Source organism: Pituophis catenifer, unplaced genomic scaffold (genome assembly GCF_029215685.1).
Source record: "Pituophis catenifer annectens isolate HBS135680 unplaced genomic scaffold, rPitCat1.0.hap2 SCAF_8, whole genome shotgun sequence".
Lineage (NCBI taxonomy): Eukaryota > Metazoa > Chordata > Lepidosauria > Squamata > Colubridae > Pituophis > Pituophis catenifer.
Window position 1 is genome coordinate 65751307 of NW_027256888.1, and position 17534 is coordinate 65768840.

Consider the following 17534-nt stretch of genomic DNA (forward strand, 5'->3'; position numbering starts at 1 on the left):
TTGTCACGAGTGGCATGCTGGTTAGGGAGACCATGTCAAACATATTTTGAGGAAACCAAACTAGGGAACTATTAAAATGCACTGGATTAATATTTTAATAGGAAGATTTCTGTATGTGAAATGACTTTGCGTTTAGTCAACCACCTTGATTTTAATGAATTTAATGCCAGGATATTTTTAAATTATTAAATTTATTTTAATGAAAATTAATGGAAGAACTGTGGATGAATTCACTGAGAAAAGAACAAGCAAGGTGAGATGGAACTGCATATTTTTAAAAAGAGAACTTTGGGTTGTTTTTAATTTATGCCATAAACAATGAGTTGTGTCTCACTGTTTTTGGGAGTTTTTCAGGCACAGGCTTGTATTTACAGAAACTTATTCTGAACTTGCTATCTACAAGCTGGTGTACCTCCCAAGAGTTTTGCACAGAAGTTCCTAAAATTCTCAATAGCATCTCTGACAGCTATTTCCCAACACAACTGGAAGGTATCAGTTTAGGGAAGAGTACTTTAGATATGTAAATACATTCAGTGCAATAATCATAATAATCACATGAACCCTGGAGGATAACATTGGATCTGGATTTTAAAAGTGCCAACAGAAAATTGAACAGGGAAAAAAAAAAATCAGATTTAATAACTTCCCTTGGTTCACTAGTGGAATTGCCACCAATAAGCACATATCACAGCTAATCAGTGTCTGTTAGTGTAAGGGAATAGTAGACTACCATTCTAAGTACACAAAGTTCCCGCCTGGACTACTGTAATGCTCTCTACATGGGGCTCCCCTTGAAGAGCACCCGGAGACTCCAACTGATCCAGAACGCGACCGCGTGGGTGATTATGGGAGTGACTTAGCGCTCCCATGTAACACCTCTCCTGCAAAGCTGCACTGGCTTCCGGTGGTCTTCCAGGTGCGATTCAAGGTATTGGTTACCATCTTCAGAGCACTCCATGGCTTAGGACCTGGGTACTTACAAGACCGCCTTTTGCTACCAATAGCCTCCCACCGGCCAGTACGCTCCCACAGAGAGGGGCTCCTCCGGGTGCCATTGGCCAAACAATGTCAGCTGGCGACCCCCAGGGGGAGAGCCTTCTCTGTGGGGGCACCTGCCCTCTGGAACAAGACGCTTTTATTTCAACAAGCCGGGCTGGCCTAATTTTTAATCTTTTAATTTTTAACTTTTAATTTTTTAAAATGGGTTGTTTTATTCTAATAGATATGGGCCAAATTATTTAATATTTCTTAAATTGTTTTTTAAATTTTATATCTGTGTGTTTTATCTTGGCTGTACACCGCCCTGAGTCCTCCTGGGAGAAGGGTGGTATATAAATTAGATTAATAAATAAATAAATAAATAAACAAAAGGAAGCAACCAACAAGCTGCCTTGTAAATACACAATTACGCCCTTTCTTTAAAAAGGATATTATTCACTTGATAATCTCCAATGGGTACTTTAAGGACATTACATCTTATTATGCCAGTCAATATTAGAAGTCCTTTTAGTTTGTAGATCACTGACCTGGTGGAGACCAATGATGTCATTTCAAATGTTACACCACATCGTTCCATGCTGAGGGAAATAAACAAAAAGAAAAGAAATTCCTTCCAAAGTGTGTGTGAGAAAAAGAAATATTATCTGTGGCTGGCTGTATCACTTTTTTTCAGCAGGCAAAACAGGGTTTAGGTTGTAAGGAAGCAGTAACAACAAATTATCACTATTACAAGTTAATAAACTTGTAATCAATTTCTAGAATGATTCTTTCATAAACATAGTGTGTTAGGAACGGAGAAGATTAAAAACTTGTACGTTAACTTCAAGTTTGAATTAATGCTTTAGAGAGCCAAAACCAGACTCCAGGAACTAGCTTAGATTTTTATCTATTCCAAGTATACTCCTTTTTCTTTCACTGCAGTAAATATAAATGTTCCTAGTTTATTATCTTGAAGTTCTTTATCACTGTATCTATGTATGCTACTGCAATTATTACTGTATTTTTCTCTTTGTCATCCTAAATTTAAAATGGCACGGTCCCCTAATAATCTTTAGAGAGAGAGGGAGAAATGCAAGCTGTGTGAAGCGATGAAGGGTTTTTAGCAGATTTAGTGCCTGAATAAAAAGTTCATTTTATTTCGTGTATATTCTACCTTTCTCCCTGAGACACAAATTCATATAAGGGGAGGGGATTATCTCTCATCAATTTATTTCTTAAATAACTGTGGCATAAACTAAGCTAAAAAGGAGATTGACTCAAGTCAGCGATTATGTAGTTAAACTCACGAATTCTCAGTCCAGAATAACAGATTTCGAGGGGACCTTGGAGGTCTTCTTGACCAACTCCCTGCTCAAGCAAGAAACACTACACCATTTCAGACAAATGTCTGTCCAGTCTCTTCTTAAAAATGCAGTGACGCAGCACCCACAACTTCTGAAGCCGTTCCACTGATTAATTGCATGGTCAGGAAATTTCTCCTTAGTTCTAGGTTGGTTCTCTCCTTGATTAGTTTCTATCCAGCCCTTTAACCCAAGATGGCTGGCAGCAGAACATAAATTCAACGGCAGATTAAGCTAATACAGAACAGTTCCAACTACACACTTTAAGGCAGCAGGCTAATTGCTCTGCCCTCCAATTTCTTGCTGGTTATTCATTTCTCCATTGGCACTGCTGGCTGGTTGTAGCAACGAATGCCGCAGTGCACCAAGATGTATCATGGGAACAGAACAACACATACTGTAGGTATTTGTCCTGCTGGTGCATTTGTACTGGTGGCTTTCAGCTCATACAAACAGAGAAATGCTGTCAATGATATCATAAAGGAAAATATCTGGAGAAAGTAAAATTGCTGCTAGCTAAGCATGATCGAAAAAGGAAATATTAAAAATGGAGGTGACTGTCAGGGGCATAAGATGGGATTCTGTTTATGTTGTCATTTGCAACCCAAGCCAATTACTTTATTCTTTGTGATGATTGGACCACTTTTAACCAATGGGACAGCTTGAACTTAATTTAGAATAGAATAGAATAGAATAGAATAGAATAGAATAGAATAGAATAGAATAGAATAGAATAGAATAGAATAGAATAGAATAGAATTCTTTATTGGCCAAGTGTGATTGGACACACAAGGAACATAAAAGGACAAGATACATTCGTCAAGAATCATAAGATACCACACTTAATGATAGTCATAGGGTACAAATAAGCAATCAGGAAACAATCAATATCAATATAAGTCATAAGGATATAAGCAACAAAGTTACAGTCATGCAGTCATAGTGGGAGGAGATGGGTGAGAGGAACGATGAGAAGATTAATAGTAATGCAGACTTAGTCAGTAGTTTGACAGTGTTGAGGGAATTATTTGTTTAGCAGAGTGATGGCGTTCGGGAAAAAACTGTTCTTGTGGCTAGTTGTTCTGATGTGCAGTTTCCTAACGGTCGTTTTGAGGGTAGGAGTTGAAACAATTTATGTCCGGGATGCGAGAGGTCTGTAAATATTTTCACACCCCTCTTTTTGACTCGTGCAGTATACAGGTCCTCAATGGAAGGCAGGTTAGTAGTGATTGGTTTTTCTGCAGTTCTAATTATCTTCTGAAGTCTGTGTTTGTCTTGTTGGGCTGCAGAACTGGACCCAGACAGTTATAGAGTGCAGATGACAGAATCAATATACTGTCCACATACCATTGGACATACCAATGTGGACAGTATACCTTTGTCCTACCATTGAATCCTATCAACAACTGACCACAAAGTGGTGCATTTTTCAATGTTACTCCGAATCATCCAAAATTGCAAATTAATATATCATTATATATCTTTTATGTACACTGAGAGCATATGCACCAGGACAAATTCCTTGTGTGTCCAATCACACTTGGCCAATAAACTATTCTATTCTATTCTATTCTATTCTATTCTATTCTATTCTATTCTATTCTATTCTATTCTATTCTATTCTATTCTATTCTATTCTATTCTATTCCACAATGTATATAAAAGATTATTGACCAAGTTTGGGAAGCATGGAAATAAATGAACCATCTCAACTAGTAATATTATTGCTAGTAGACACTAGGTATATTGTTTTATTAAATAAAATAATGGATGTCAATCCCTAAGGAGAAGTAAAGGAATAATAAGGAGAATAAGTGATTTTATAAAATATTAGCAGTCAATTATGTTACACTTGATTACAACTGAATTTGATATTTATGTTTCTATAAAAAAAATGTTTTATAGGGAACCTAAAAGATCCTTCAGTTTGAAGGGTTTGCCATGGAACTTCCTTGACAGAAGTAATCAAATTTTTAAGAGACCTTGGGTCATCTCTTTGTTAACAGTAATTACATCCATCAACTTTGTTCGGTGCCTTCTGGATTCATGCACACAAAGCAAAATGGCAGTGTGCTATTTCAACAAATGACTGGCTAAGAAATTATTTTCAATTAACTTTTCAAAACAAGTTGGAAAAGCAAACCATAAAATAAATACCTGATTGTAAGAGCCTCACATGCTCCGTGTTCATCTGTATATAGAAATCCAGTCTCACTTGTCACATTCTCAATTGAACAAAGACAGATATAATAAGATAAGCAGATATAAACACCTCCTGTTTAAAAAAAAAAGTCAAAGCAATTTATCCTCAAACTGCCTTGGTCCTTATATCTTCCCTCCCCATCTCTTACTTCATTTGGTACAAGTAATAACTGGAATTCATTCCTATAAAGCTAAGTGCAGAGCAGTAGGAGCAAAACATATTGTCTAAGATTCCACTCTCCATTATTAATAAGATAGTCATAGCAGAGTATAATGGGGATCTTTCATTAAAAATGCTACTTATACATTTTCTTGGTACATGGCCATCACATCACCTTAGTGCTTGGTGCTTTACTGGTATTCTAATTAGGAAAGGCTGAATCAATCACATTCCGGTCTATGCCAGTTCAAACTACTAAACCACAATTCCATTCCATTTATATTTGCAACAATTCCTTCCTTCCTTCCTTCCTTCCTTCCTTCCTTCCTTCCTTCTACTTTTTGTATACAATATTTGTATACCTTAGAAACCTCACAAAACTTAAAGAACTGCAATCCATGTATCAGTCCTGGAGATACAATTTCGGGGAAAAAATCTCTGTCTTTAACAAATAGTACATTTAAATATGTTTTTGCTCCCATCCTAGATTTACGGAAAACTTTTGAACAGGAACCATTGGGAAAGGAAGTATCTTTGGAGCAAGAAGTCCTACTTCAGTGTCGCCCACCTGAAGGAATCCCAGTGGCTGAGGTGAGTGACAGGAGTCTTTGAAGGGTGGGGAGCTGACGCTGTTATCCTGAGACCTAATCTGTGGCTAATGGTGCAGTGAATTAGGTGATGGCATGATAAATGGAAGGTAATGGACATCTAACTGCCTGCTGTTGGTAGAATAGATTGATTGGGAGCTGATTAATGACTTCAGAGTCAATTAGAATGCCCCACTAGGCATAGTTACAATGGGTTGCTTCCTTCCACTCTTATGCTTCCTCTGATGAAACAAGAACACAGCTAACATCAGTCTCCTTAAGACAGTCACCATGTAGAACATATGAATATAACTCTTTTCTTTCCCCACCAGGCCATGCCAACATTCTAATACTGAGATAACCAGCTTTCATATATATTATTAAAATAATTTTACTGCTGCATTTACTTTTACAGCTATGATTATACATATGGTGACTCATTTAAACTGCATCACAATAAGTATGCACCTGCTGTGGTCTGATAAGGATCTGGAACAAAGGAAAACTATAATCAATCTTTTAATGTTCCATGTCTGTTTTACTTAAACAGCAATTAAAAACACATGAAATAAGTATCTTGATATCCATCTTGAGGAAGTGACCTACTGAGTAAAGGGAAAAAAAACTATAAATGTTCTGACTAGGGAGCCCATCTGTTAAGAAAAACCTACCCTCCAAACTTGGAGGTCATGCTGCTTTTAAAAATGCTTGTGGGGTTTCTTTTAAATTGGACTGAAGGACTTCCATTTCATCTACTTGTTGAGTAGACATATGTAATACTTGTTTTATATTGAATAAATAAAGGCTTTAAATAAATAAAGATGTTGCTCAATTGTATAAAAATGTATGCATGCATGTTCTCCTACCTTATGTGGTCTGTTTTGGGTGTAGCAGTGACTTGGAAAATAGGAGGGTTATAATTATAACAATACTGAGTTGAGTTCAGTGGCAGTTGAAGTGAGTGACTACAGGTGGATTGCATTTGCATATATTCAGACATGCTGTTATTACAATAGCAGCACAAAAGGAGGTGTATAGTTAGAAGCGACACACCAGTCGCAAAATTAAGAATACAAAATAGCAGGTTGGTCTTCTAATCCAACCTCCTACTCAAGCAGGAGACCCTATAACATTGCATACAAATGGCTGTCCAATCTCTTCTTAAAAACTCCAGTGATGGAGCATCCACAACTTCTGAAGGCAAGTTATTCCACTCATTAATTGTTCTAATTGACAGGAAATTCCACCTTAGTTCTACGTTGGGTCTCCTTGAAAAGTTTCTGTCCATTACTTCTCTCCCTCTCTCTCCCTCTCCCTCCCTCCCTCTCTCCCTCCCCTACATTTCCATCACAATGTATTTCCCGAAAGATAGAAGGCATTTTACAACCTAGTAATAAAACATTGTTTATTCTTAATCACACCTCATATTTTCTCAAGTCTACCACATGCAAAAGGACTTCCAGATAAGTAAATCCAAATGTATTGCCATCATTTTGGTAATAAGACACTTGTCATTCTCTTTGCTGACCGATTTCCTATAAATTAGCTGAGCCAGTCTGTACGAAGCATATCTCAAAGCATATCCTGATTTCTTAAAACAGCAGCAGATAAATATAATTACATGGTTAATGTATTTTACTCCTTTTCCATTTTTATTTTATAGACTGGTGCAATGAGATTAATAATTTAATGCGGAGATAGGTTGGAAGCCAGCGCTGTGATAACGGTAGAATTAATCAACTACTGTTCTCAAGAAGAACTTATCAGTTTCCTTGCTTCTGAATTGCCTAACAACCAGCTGTTGCATAGTGACAAGAATATTTATAACGGGGCACGTCATATCGCAATTGCATGATGGTATTTAGGGACTTCATTACCTTTGCTAGAAGCTGAGATTATTCAGGACTGGCAGATTGACTGGGTTCTAAATTATGCACAAGACACAGATCGTCCCTCCCAATGTTTTAATAGTTTTGTCCCTGCCAGGCAAAAAGGAGAAGAAACACAATTAATAGAAAGAGAAGTTCTTGGGGTTTTTTTGTATGTCATACTCAACCAGTTACAAAACACCAGTTTTTGACAGGGGAAAAAAGGTGATTAAAAGTAAATGATTTAAAATATTCTATAAGGTCAACCCGCTCCCCCCAAAAAGACTTTATAGCAGTGGTGAAATCCAATTTTTTTTACTACAGGTTCTGTGGGCGTGGCTTGATGAGTGTTGTGTGGCTTGGTGGGCATGGCAGGGGAAGGATACTGCAAAATCCCCATTCCCTCCCCACTCCTGGGGAAAGGATATTGCAATATCTCCATTCCCACCCCACTCTGGGGCCAGCCAGAGGTAATATTTGCTGGTTCTCCAAACTGCTCAAAATTTCCGCTACCAGTTTTCCAGAACCTGTCAGAACCTGCTGGATTCCACCCCTGCTTTATAGTCAGAAAGGTTTTTTAAAATCTTCTTGGTGAATGCTGCTCTCTTAAATCGAACAGTCTGAGAGTTGTACACATAGACAGAAAAGGATATTTTTATTTAAACATACGTTTCGTTGTTGATATTTCTGGCTGTGCTTTTTTTTTCAATAGACCTAAACACATTTCATTATAATATGAAACATTTAATTTCTAATTAGAAAGTGTCTTATTTGTTTTTATCATACCAGGCAACGTGTTTGTGGAAAAACTAACACAACTATACATAAAATATTTGGAAATACCTGTACGTTTATTTCACACTTTCTTAAATCTAAGTTTATAACAATTGTCTAACTTTTATATAGTGACTGGGATCCCCTTGAATTGAATCATGGTTTACTTTAACAATGGCTTACAAAGACAACACACTCAACCATAAATATGGTAAGCTACAGATGAGCTAAACAAGATAATTATTTAGATCAGGCATATTCAACCCATGGCCCATGGCCCAAAGACAACACACTCAACCATAAATATGGTAAGCTACAGATGAGCTAAACAAGATAATTATTTAGATCAGGCATATTCAACCCATGGCCCCTGGGCTGCATGCGACCCTGAGTAGCTAATAACATGGCCTCACAATGTCATAAACTTTTAATATTATTATGTGATTTTTAGCCATAGTTATATTATATATTTTATATTCAGCACCATGACAATTCCTCTTCACTCAATGGATGCCCAGGCAAGCCAAAAGATTGGAAACCTGATTTAAAGTAATATGATTACTTACTCCAAGTAATATTTTGTTTCTATATAGAGAGACTACATATGTGTTCACATATGTATCATATGTGCATGAGAATTTATTAAATGCCAATTGCTTTGCCTCATCTCTTTACACAAATAATCTTTCAACATATATACCTATCAGTAAAAATTATTTATATTTTAGCAAACAATGTTTTCAGCAAAAGGGAGGCATTAGTTGACATGAAGATTTTCAGTGCTGTTAATACGGATCGTTTCAATGATTGCTTTCTAACTGAGTTTAAAAAAAAACAATGAGAAAAATATTTGTGTGCTTGTATTTTATTTATTTATTTATTTAGGGAATTTATATTGCCACCTATTCACACGTAGTGACTCAAGGCGGCTTGCAGAATATAAAACCTCATATAAAAACAATAAAACTGATTAAAAAGAGTCATATAATAAATTAATATAATAAAATCACCTCCATCCCCGCCACCCCAGCGACAGCACCTCACATGAGCCATTTAATGGGCTCTACTCCTCCCTGGAGTCCCCAGGCCCGCTGGCAAAATCAGCTTTTCAACGCCTTCCGGAAGAAGAAGAGGAATTTTATCTTTCATTTCACTATATTGTTATTTAAAAAACACCATATTTCATTAAGTTGAAGATGCTATATATTAGGACAATGGTCGGCAAACTCATTAGTCAACAGAGCCAAATATCAACAGTACAATGATTGAAATTTCTTTTGAGAGCCAAATTTTTTAAACTTAAACTATATAGGTAGGTACATTGTTATTAATTTTAAATTGGGTGTTTTAAATTTTGGGTTTTAAATTTGGGCCGAAATTGTTATTGTTATTTTTAACTATTTTAAAACTGCTGTTTGTATCGTGTGTTTTTAATTGGCTGTACACCGTCCCGAGTCCTTCGGGAGAAGGGCGGTATATAAATTAAATTATAAATAAATAAATTAACTTAGTTCTTTTTAACTACAATTAAAAAGTAGGGGGAGGGGGATGCAACACGCAGAGGGCCAAGTCCGCTCCCGTTCACCTCCCCACACTTATTTACCCGTCCCAGAGAGCTCGGGCTACGCCTCCCTCCAACCCAGCTGCCTTCCTTGCTGGTGTCGCTCCTGAGCGAACTCTTCTGTCCTCGGCTGTTGTAAAGAAGCGGCAGCTCTGGGTGCACCATGCCCGTTTCGTTCTCTTTGAGAGCTGCTTTGCACCTTGTTTGCAAAGCAGCTCTCAAAGAGAAAGAAGCGGGCATGGCTCACCCAGAGCTGCCGCTTCTTTGCAACAGCCAAGGACTTCTTCCGCTTGGAGCTCCAAGCTGCGGAGAGGGGGGGGGGGCGGCGGCTGCAACGCTGGCAGCTTCAGTGGGCTCCTTCCCTCAGTGGTTTGTTTTCTTTTACCTAATTAAAGGCTGCTCCACGTCTTTTGATCTTTCTCGGGCACGGAGAAAAGCGACCCTGTGTGAAGGGACTGACCTGCTGCTGAACTTGGAAGCCAAGAGGCTTTTTTTCTATCTAGCCACTGGCGCACAGTGCCGAAAAGACCTCCGGTCACTGCCGCCATCTTTGCGCATGCGCAGCTTTCTTCTCAATGGCTGAAGGACTTTTCGGCACTTTGTGGACTTTTCGGTATTTTGTGGAAGAGCCACACACAAGGGTCCAAAGAGCCGCATGTGGCTCGCGAGCCGTGGTTTGCCAACCACTGTATTAGGACATGCAAAGCTCTTAAATTGTACTCTTTCCTCCTCTTTTTTTTTTTTTTTTTTTTTTTTTGCATCAGCATCAAATTTTGTATAAATATTCTAGGATAAATATGGCAAGTCAGAATTTGGGTTTTCTTTATTATGAAAAATAATTGAAAAAGTGTTAATGTAAAAGTTTATAATAATTGGAGCATCTATCTATTCTAGAAATGTTTAAAATGCTGTTAAAGAGAACAGGTCACTCAATATTACACACTGTTTCCATAATTGCTTAGCAGTTTAAGGCTGGTTTTCAGATTTCACATCTAGGGTTAAATGGTAAAGTTTTGAGATACATTCCTGATGAGGAAGCTGGACTTTCCTCTTTTTTGTCATGTTGGAAGAAAAATCCAATCTGGTTCCAAGCAGGAGAAAGGTGCTAAAAATAAAATGGAGGCTGATTGGAAAGAAGGAATCTGTTTACTGATGAACAGAACCAACAACAGCATGTAGTTCTGGGGCAGCTGACAAACTGGTTTGATGACTACATGGATTTTTATAGGGTTCTGGGATCTGCTAGGGGGTTGTGTGATGTAGTGAGCCTGGTGTCTTTTGATATTCTAATGGTGGTGGGTTAATCCTATTATGTCCTAAAGGTCCTGTTACAATTTCGTGTGTGTGTGTGTGTGTGTGTGTAAATTCTTAATCCCATCATCTGGACCTGAAGGTGTTTTGTTTGTGAAAAGGTTGGCCTGGATTTCTTAATGGGTACAAGATATCCATCTCTAAATATTTCAGGCATCTGCTGGAGGCTTTTGGGGCTGCTTTCTGACTTAGTTAAGATTTTTCTCCAATTCTCCTTTGAGGGAATATAATATTCTGCCTCTTTTAATATTCCCCAAAATATTTCATTCTTTTGAGGAGTGGGTGGGTGATTACTTTTTACAGTCCCTAAGTCAATTCTTACAGTATCTTCTCTAGTATTTTCTAAATTGTGTTTATATATTTGAGTTTACTAGCTGCCTAACTCCAATGGACTGTGGGCAGCAAATCTTTCAAATAACAGTAAATAGGACAAGCTTTGTGTTACTTCAACAAGAGATGGATGATACTGTGAAGGTTTACATCACTAAGGAAATAATACACACTATCTCAACTTCTGGAATGTCATCCTTCTTGGCATATTAAGATTTTGGCTATCCCTTGATAACATCAATGGCATTCAGAAAATGCTAACATTTTGATGCTATTCAAAAAGCAAATTTTTGCAGCTGATACACTGTCATTCACAAGTTGGTCTGTTAGTAACTATTGTGCTTTGAAGACTGAAACATATTAATTCACTTTGTCAAGCAGAAAAGATTGATGACCGCAAGCTAATTGGCTGTGAAGCCTATTTGTACTGCCATCGGGGCAGACACCAATTAACACTTGGCAGGTCCAAGAATCCTATCCATAAAGCCATTTAATGTCTTCCACTCCACACAATTCCCAATTGCCTTTTTTTACTTTTTTTTTTTATTTATCTTAAAATCAGGAGGGAGGTCAAACATTCAAGAGAGGAGATTAGCCTAAGAGAGCTTCTGTATAGACTCCTTCCAACATTGTTAGAAGAACAAAATACAGAAAATTAATGAGTGTGAATAACTTATTTTAGTATTTTATTTACCAGCAACGAACAAGATATAAAATATTGGGGGGAGGGGAAGGCAAACCAATATAAAATAATTCAGTTGAAGGATTAGATTATTATTTTACTTTGAAGATGTGTGTGTTCTTTGTTTAGATTCCATGTGCTTGAAAGGTATTATAATTGCCAGACTGGAAGTTAGAAAGTTGGCTGCAACTTTCCAAGTCAAGTTTTTTAATACAAATAAAACAAGCAAGCTTGAAATTGCTCTGTTTAAAAGAAAGATAAGCATATCCAGCCTTTTTAAAGATTTTTTCCCCTTAAAATACACAAGTATGTATTTACATTTAAAACCTCTATGAGAAAATTATCTCATCAACATCTTACAGCCTGTGGTTCAGAGCGTGTGTAATCTGCACATAGTCTGCACATTAGTTTGAAAATGTGGATACGGTCATTTTTTACAAATGAATATACAACTCTTCCTAGACTTTAGGATCTTATGACTGATTAGTGGCAATCACTGCAGATAAATAGTAAGATCATTTTGTTTATTGGGAATATTTTATGGCATAGAAAGGATATTTGCTATGCTGTTTGTCGTTAGCAGGAAGAACGCTGTTTTAACCTACCACACGGAAAGCTGTCCATCATCTACAAATTTAACTGCCTACTTAAGACTGTATATAGCTGGCTAGCTTAATGGCATGCAAGTTATCAGCCTGGTTCAACAGATTAGAAATTGAGTAGAACAAGAAATTTAAAAGAACTGATTTTAAATGTTTCGACTTTAGTGGAGATTACATTTGTGGCATCAGATTCTATTAGAAGCCTTAGGACAGGGCAGCATGTGAAACTATGCCCCTCCAGTGCACGGAAAAATCTTTCCCCACAGAACCAGTCCCTGCTGCCCAAAAGGTTGGGGGCCGTTGCCTTAGGAGGAAAAAGTCAAACAAACAGGTATAGGTCACACCATGCAGTTTGTAAAGCCCAAAGCCAAAAAAACTAGATACATTTTTCTTGGAGATTTGAATCATGGAAATGTAGCCCCTTAAATTTTTAATTGGTTCCAAAACCAAATCATTATCTTTTCAAACACTATTAAAAAAATGTGGTCCAGCACTTGATGGATGGAAATGTATAAATACAGCAAGAAACCGAATAGCAAAATACAGGCGGTCCTCAATTTACGACCACAATTGAGCCCAAAATTTCTATTGTTAAGTGAGACATTTGTTAAGTGAGTTTTGCTTCCTTTTATGACTTTTCTTGCCACAGTTGTTAAGTGAATCACTGCAGTTGATAAGTTAGTAACCCAGTTGTTAAGTGAATCCGGTTTCCCCATTGACTTTGCTTGTCAGAAGGTCACAAAAGGTGATCACGTGATCTTGGGACTCAGCAAAGGTCATAAATATGAAGCAGATGCCAAGCATCTGAACTTTGATCAAGTGATCATGGGGATGCTACAAAGGTCACAACTATGAAAAATGGTCATAAGTCACATGTTTCAGTGCCATTGTAACTTTGAATGGTCTCTAAACGAACTGTTGTAAATTGAGAATTACCTGTAAGAAAAGAAGTATGAGCTTCCAATAGTATTTGCTTTTCTAATGCAACTGGTATTTAACAATAGTAAATGAATCATAGAATTAACCCTAACCCTAACCATTACACTTACCTTGATACTAACTGCTAATCCACATTTGGAGTTATTCTGCCATCTTTTATTATAAATATAACAGCACTTTCTGTTCCAAAGTTTAATGTCCAATCCAAAATTCCAATCTTTCCTAACTCTGAAAGCTTCCAAGTGTTGTCATAACTTGAAAATGGAGGTAGGTATAAAAATATTAAAAAGTCAACTGCCTATGTTCTCACACTATGCTTCTAGTCTGGCACAACATCATAGGTGAGAATTTATTATTTTCTTTCACCTTCCTTCCAAATTACCATCGTAACAAAGTTTCAGGCATTTGAACCCAAAACTGTATGTGAAAATTAAGGTGTGTGTGTGTGCGTGTGATAACAGTTTAACAAAGAATTTCTGAATTAAACAATAGAGTCCTGGTGAGGCTTTAAAAGAAACCACTAGCACTAGGAATTTTCTTTTTTATTTCTAAATTCTAGAAACTGTTAAGTTTACATGACAAATTAGCTTTTGTTATGCTGCTATGGGAAAGTCTGTAATTTTAATTTGGTCCTTTTTAATTTCAACCAATAGTTGAAATAGTTGAACATTTGGGAATTCATTTTTCTTTCAGAAAAGTGACATGAGCACCCATGTTCTAGTAGTAGCCAAAGATGTAATTCCCAGAATCTGTTTGGAAGTATAACTCTAAGTGGACCAGTTCCGATATAACTCTTTGTATTGTCAACATTTGCAGTTCTCTTAGGACTTCTTCTTATATTTCAACGTAATTGAGATCATGAGCATTTTGATGTTTGAAACATTCTTCTTCCCAAGAAGAATTCAATTTATCTTCGATTCTTCGAGTTGTCTACAGTTCCCAACACATATTTTACAGATTATGATCATCAGTTGCACTAGAAATGCCATTGTGATCTCTGGTTTTGATTACTGCAATTTGTTCTACATGGAGCTGTCCTTGAAGACCATTCAAAACCTTTAATTAGGGCATTATGTGGCTACATGGATAGTAAATGGCATCAGATATTTAATATACAGTATGTGATGCCATTGCTATGGAACGTCATTGGTTGCCAATGTGCTTTCAAGTGGAATTCAAAGTTATCACTTTTAATGCACTTCATGATGCAGGATTGAACTACCTAAGGGACTGTCTTCTCCCAGTTGTTTCTAATCCATCCAGTCCAATTTGGTAGGTTGGGTATGTTATATATCCATCAGCCAAAAATGTCGGCTGAAAGAAACTAGAAGATAAACCTTCTTTGCTGTAGCCCATGCCCTCTGGAACATTCTTTCTTCAGAGCTTAGAATCACCCTGATCTTGCTGGATTCCTATAATACTATGAAGACCTGGTTAGTAGTTGCAGCCTGGGGTCCTGAATGTATTAAAAGTCCAGTTTCTTGGCTATATTAACATCTATGGCAATATGTCTGACAGTGAGAACAATCAACCAATGGAACAGCTTGCCCTCAGAAGTTGTGGGAGCTTCATCACTTGAGACTTTCAAGAAAAGATTGACTGCCATTTGTCAGAAATGGTATAGGATCTCCAGCTTGAGCGGGGAGTTGGACTAGATGACCTATAAGGTCCTTCCAACTCTGTTAATCTGTTTAATCCTCTTTTAACGACCCCATAATCCCTTGCGGAATGGAATCTGGACAACTGAATGGAGATGAGTGTTTACTGGCCAGATGCCCTTTCTGTCGCCAATGTCGAGTTTTTTTGTCTCATGGAAATTCTCAATCATCCAGGTCATGGTTGTCCCAAAGGTGCTTTTTCAAGAGGCAACTGGACTTTCTGGTTTTTCTTTGAAGACGTTTCGCTTCTCATCCAAAAAGCTTCTTCAAGTCTGTAGTGTATAGCTAAATGTCTATGGGGATTCTCAGTTATCCAGGTCATGGTTGTCAAAAAGGTGAAAAAGCACCTTTGGGACATATATGGCAATAGTTTCACTTGGTAACCATATATATTTTATTTCAAATCATTTTAATTGTTTTATGATTTTTGATATACGCTGTTAAGGATATTTTTGTTGTGTTACCAACCAGCAGAGTGTAGAGCACAGAGAAACGTTGCTGAGAGCAATGAATAAGAGATGTGCAAACTGGTTTATCAAAAGTTTACTTTATAGTGAAAAAACAATCTCATAGTCTTTCAATCAATCCAAGTCTTTGCCAGTTAAATCAGTCCAGTGATACAAAAATCTTCTTACCACACAAACAGTAGTTGGTTAGAATAACAAACTCACTCTGGTTCACAAACCACGATGGTAGCAGATCCATCCAACGATGATAGCACAATGTTAGCAACTCCACACACTATGGTAGCATATCATCAACTGAATACTTTACAGTACCTTTCTTAAATATGTTTACAACTAGTGATTATCTAATTACAGCATGACTCAGCATTACAATGAATCAGCAGTAAAACTTTAAAGTCACACAATACATATTCATATTAAAGTCACAGAACACATATATTGCCTGGACAACTTGTTAGGCTCAAACCATATCCTAACATACGCTTATCACTTGAAATGGATGGCTATAGAAATCAAATAAGAATAATTCAGAGTACAATTATTTTAGATGCTTCAGAACCTTTTGACACAAACAGACTGCTGTGTCTCCCAAGATGTTGCCTTCATTTGATCCCAACTCATGACTCAGTCAAGGTTAAGTTCTAACACTCTCCAAGAGCAGCCACAGCGCACAAAATCTGTTAAGCATTGTTATCCATTATTTTGGAGGGAAGTAAGATGTCTGCAGGGACCTAAAAGAAAAGCTATAGAGGCAGGATAGGAATTGACGATGGGGACAGCAATTTCATGCTAGTATAGCTTCCTGCTGAGTCAAGGATGGATGAACGGTTCTTCGACTCATACAGCTCTCAGTGGATATGGATTTTTTTTTTTTTTAATCACATTTGTAGTTAGTTTTTGCAGTTCTAGATAAGCTCTTGAATCATCATAAATCATGTCCGGAGTATGCAGTGTATGCAGAAGAGACTTTGTGTCCTGACAGTACATCACAATTGGCTGTAATTTTTTTTTCCTTGGGTGAAAAATAAAACATTTTGAGACAGCTGCAAACATTTAACAAAGCATCTGTATGGCGGTTACTGGGCTTCTTGGTAGTTAATGATTTTTTTTTTCTCAATGCTGCTTCTGTTTTCAAAGATTTCCCACTATCCTTAGGAGAAATGATCTCAGACTGAGGCAGCCTCATCAAATTAACTTCTCACTCTAAGGTTATAGATCAACCCATCACTGATATCTGAGATTACTTAATAAACTATAAGCAGTTGAACAATTAGCCTTGCTGAGTATAGAAGGAAGTTTCTAAGAATTCAATTCAACAGCATCAGCTATAACATTCGATGACCCAGTTGAGCTTAAAAACTGTTGCATTAACTTCAATCAAGTTAGGTACCAACTGGGGCTGGGGGAAGCTAAGTAAAGAGATTGTTACTGTGCTACCAAGTGATTACATTATGCTTGCCAACTCAAAAAAGAATGTGACACAAACGCTACTCAGCTGGGCAAAATGTACAGAGCACATGGGACCTATACAAACATGTAGCATCAGGTGGCTGCTGCATCTAATTGATTGTTAATATAACCGCTGTTTGCTTTGTTTAGCGAGAGTAGTTCCTGATTTTGCAGCCGTTGCCTTTAATTGGAACTCCTGTGTGTACCTATTTCCTTGCAGGTACTTTATCGACCTGACAGCATTTTGCATTCTGTTCAGAAAAGGGAACCTTTTATACAGCAAGAATAGGGAGCTGAAGAAGGAGAATGGCTATGCATACCAAAAAGAGACATAGTCACTCTCAGTGCTTTGTGTTGTATACTGGTGTGATTTATCTTCTGGAAGGTATCTGAAAGGTTGGAAACGAGGGATCATAAGAAAAATTAAGTGCATTTAAATAGTCAGATTGGGAAAATATACGAAGTCTGCTATAGAGATGCATTGCAATTGAACATCTAGGCAGAATGCCAGCTTCCATTTTTCTTGCTTGAAAACAGCCTACCTTCTTTTCTTTCTTTGTATTTATTCAGTCTTAGGCTTGGTTTTGTACACAGCTGGTTCCTTG

At 37.3% G+C, this 17534-nt stretch overlaps 1 protein-coding gene across 1 annotated transcript in view; it reads left to right on the plus strand.

Annotated features, from left to right (window-relative positions):
- The window catches only part of UNC5C (unc-5 netrin receptor C), a 364758-nt gene that overhangs the window by 262765 nt on the left and 84459 nt on the right, over positions 1–17534 (plus strand). The window contains exon 4 of the mRNA XM_070948266.1: positions 5189–5292. Coding sequence (XP_070804367.1) covers positions 5189–5292 — 104 coding nt within the window. The remainder of the gene's footprint in view (positions 1–5188; positions 5293–17534) is intronic.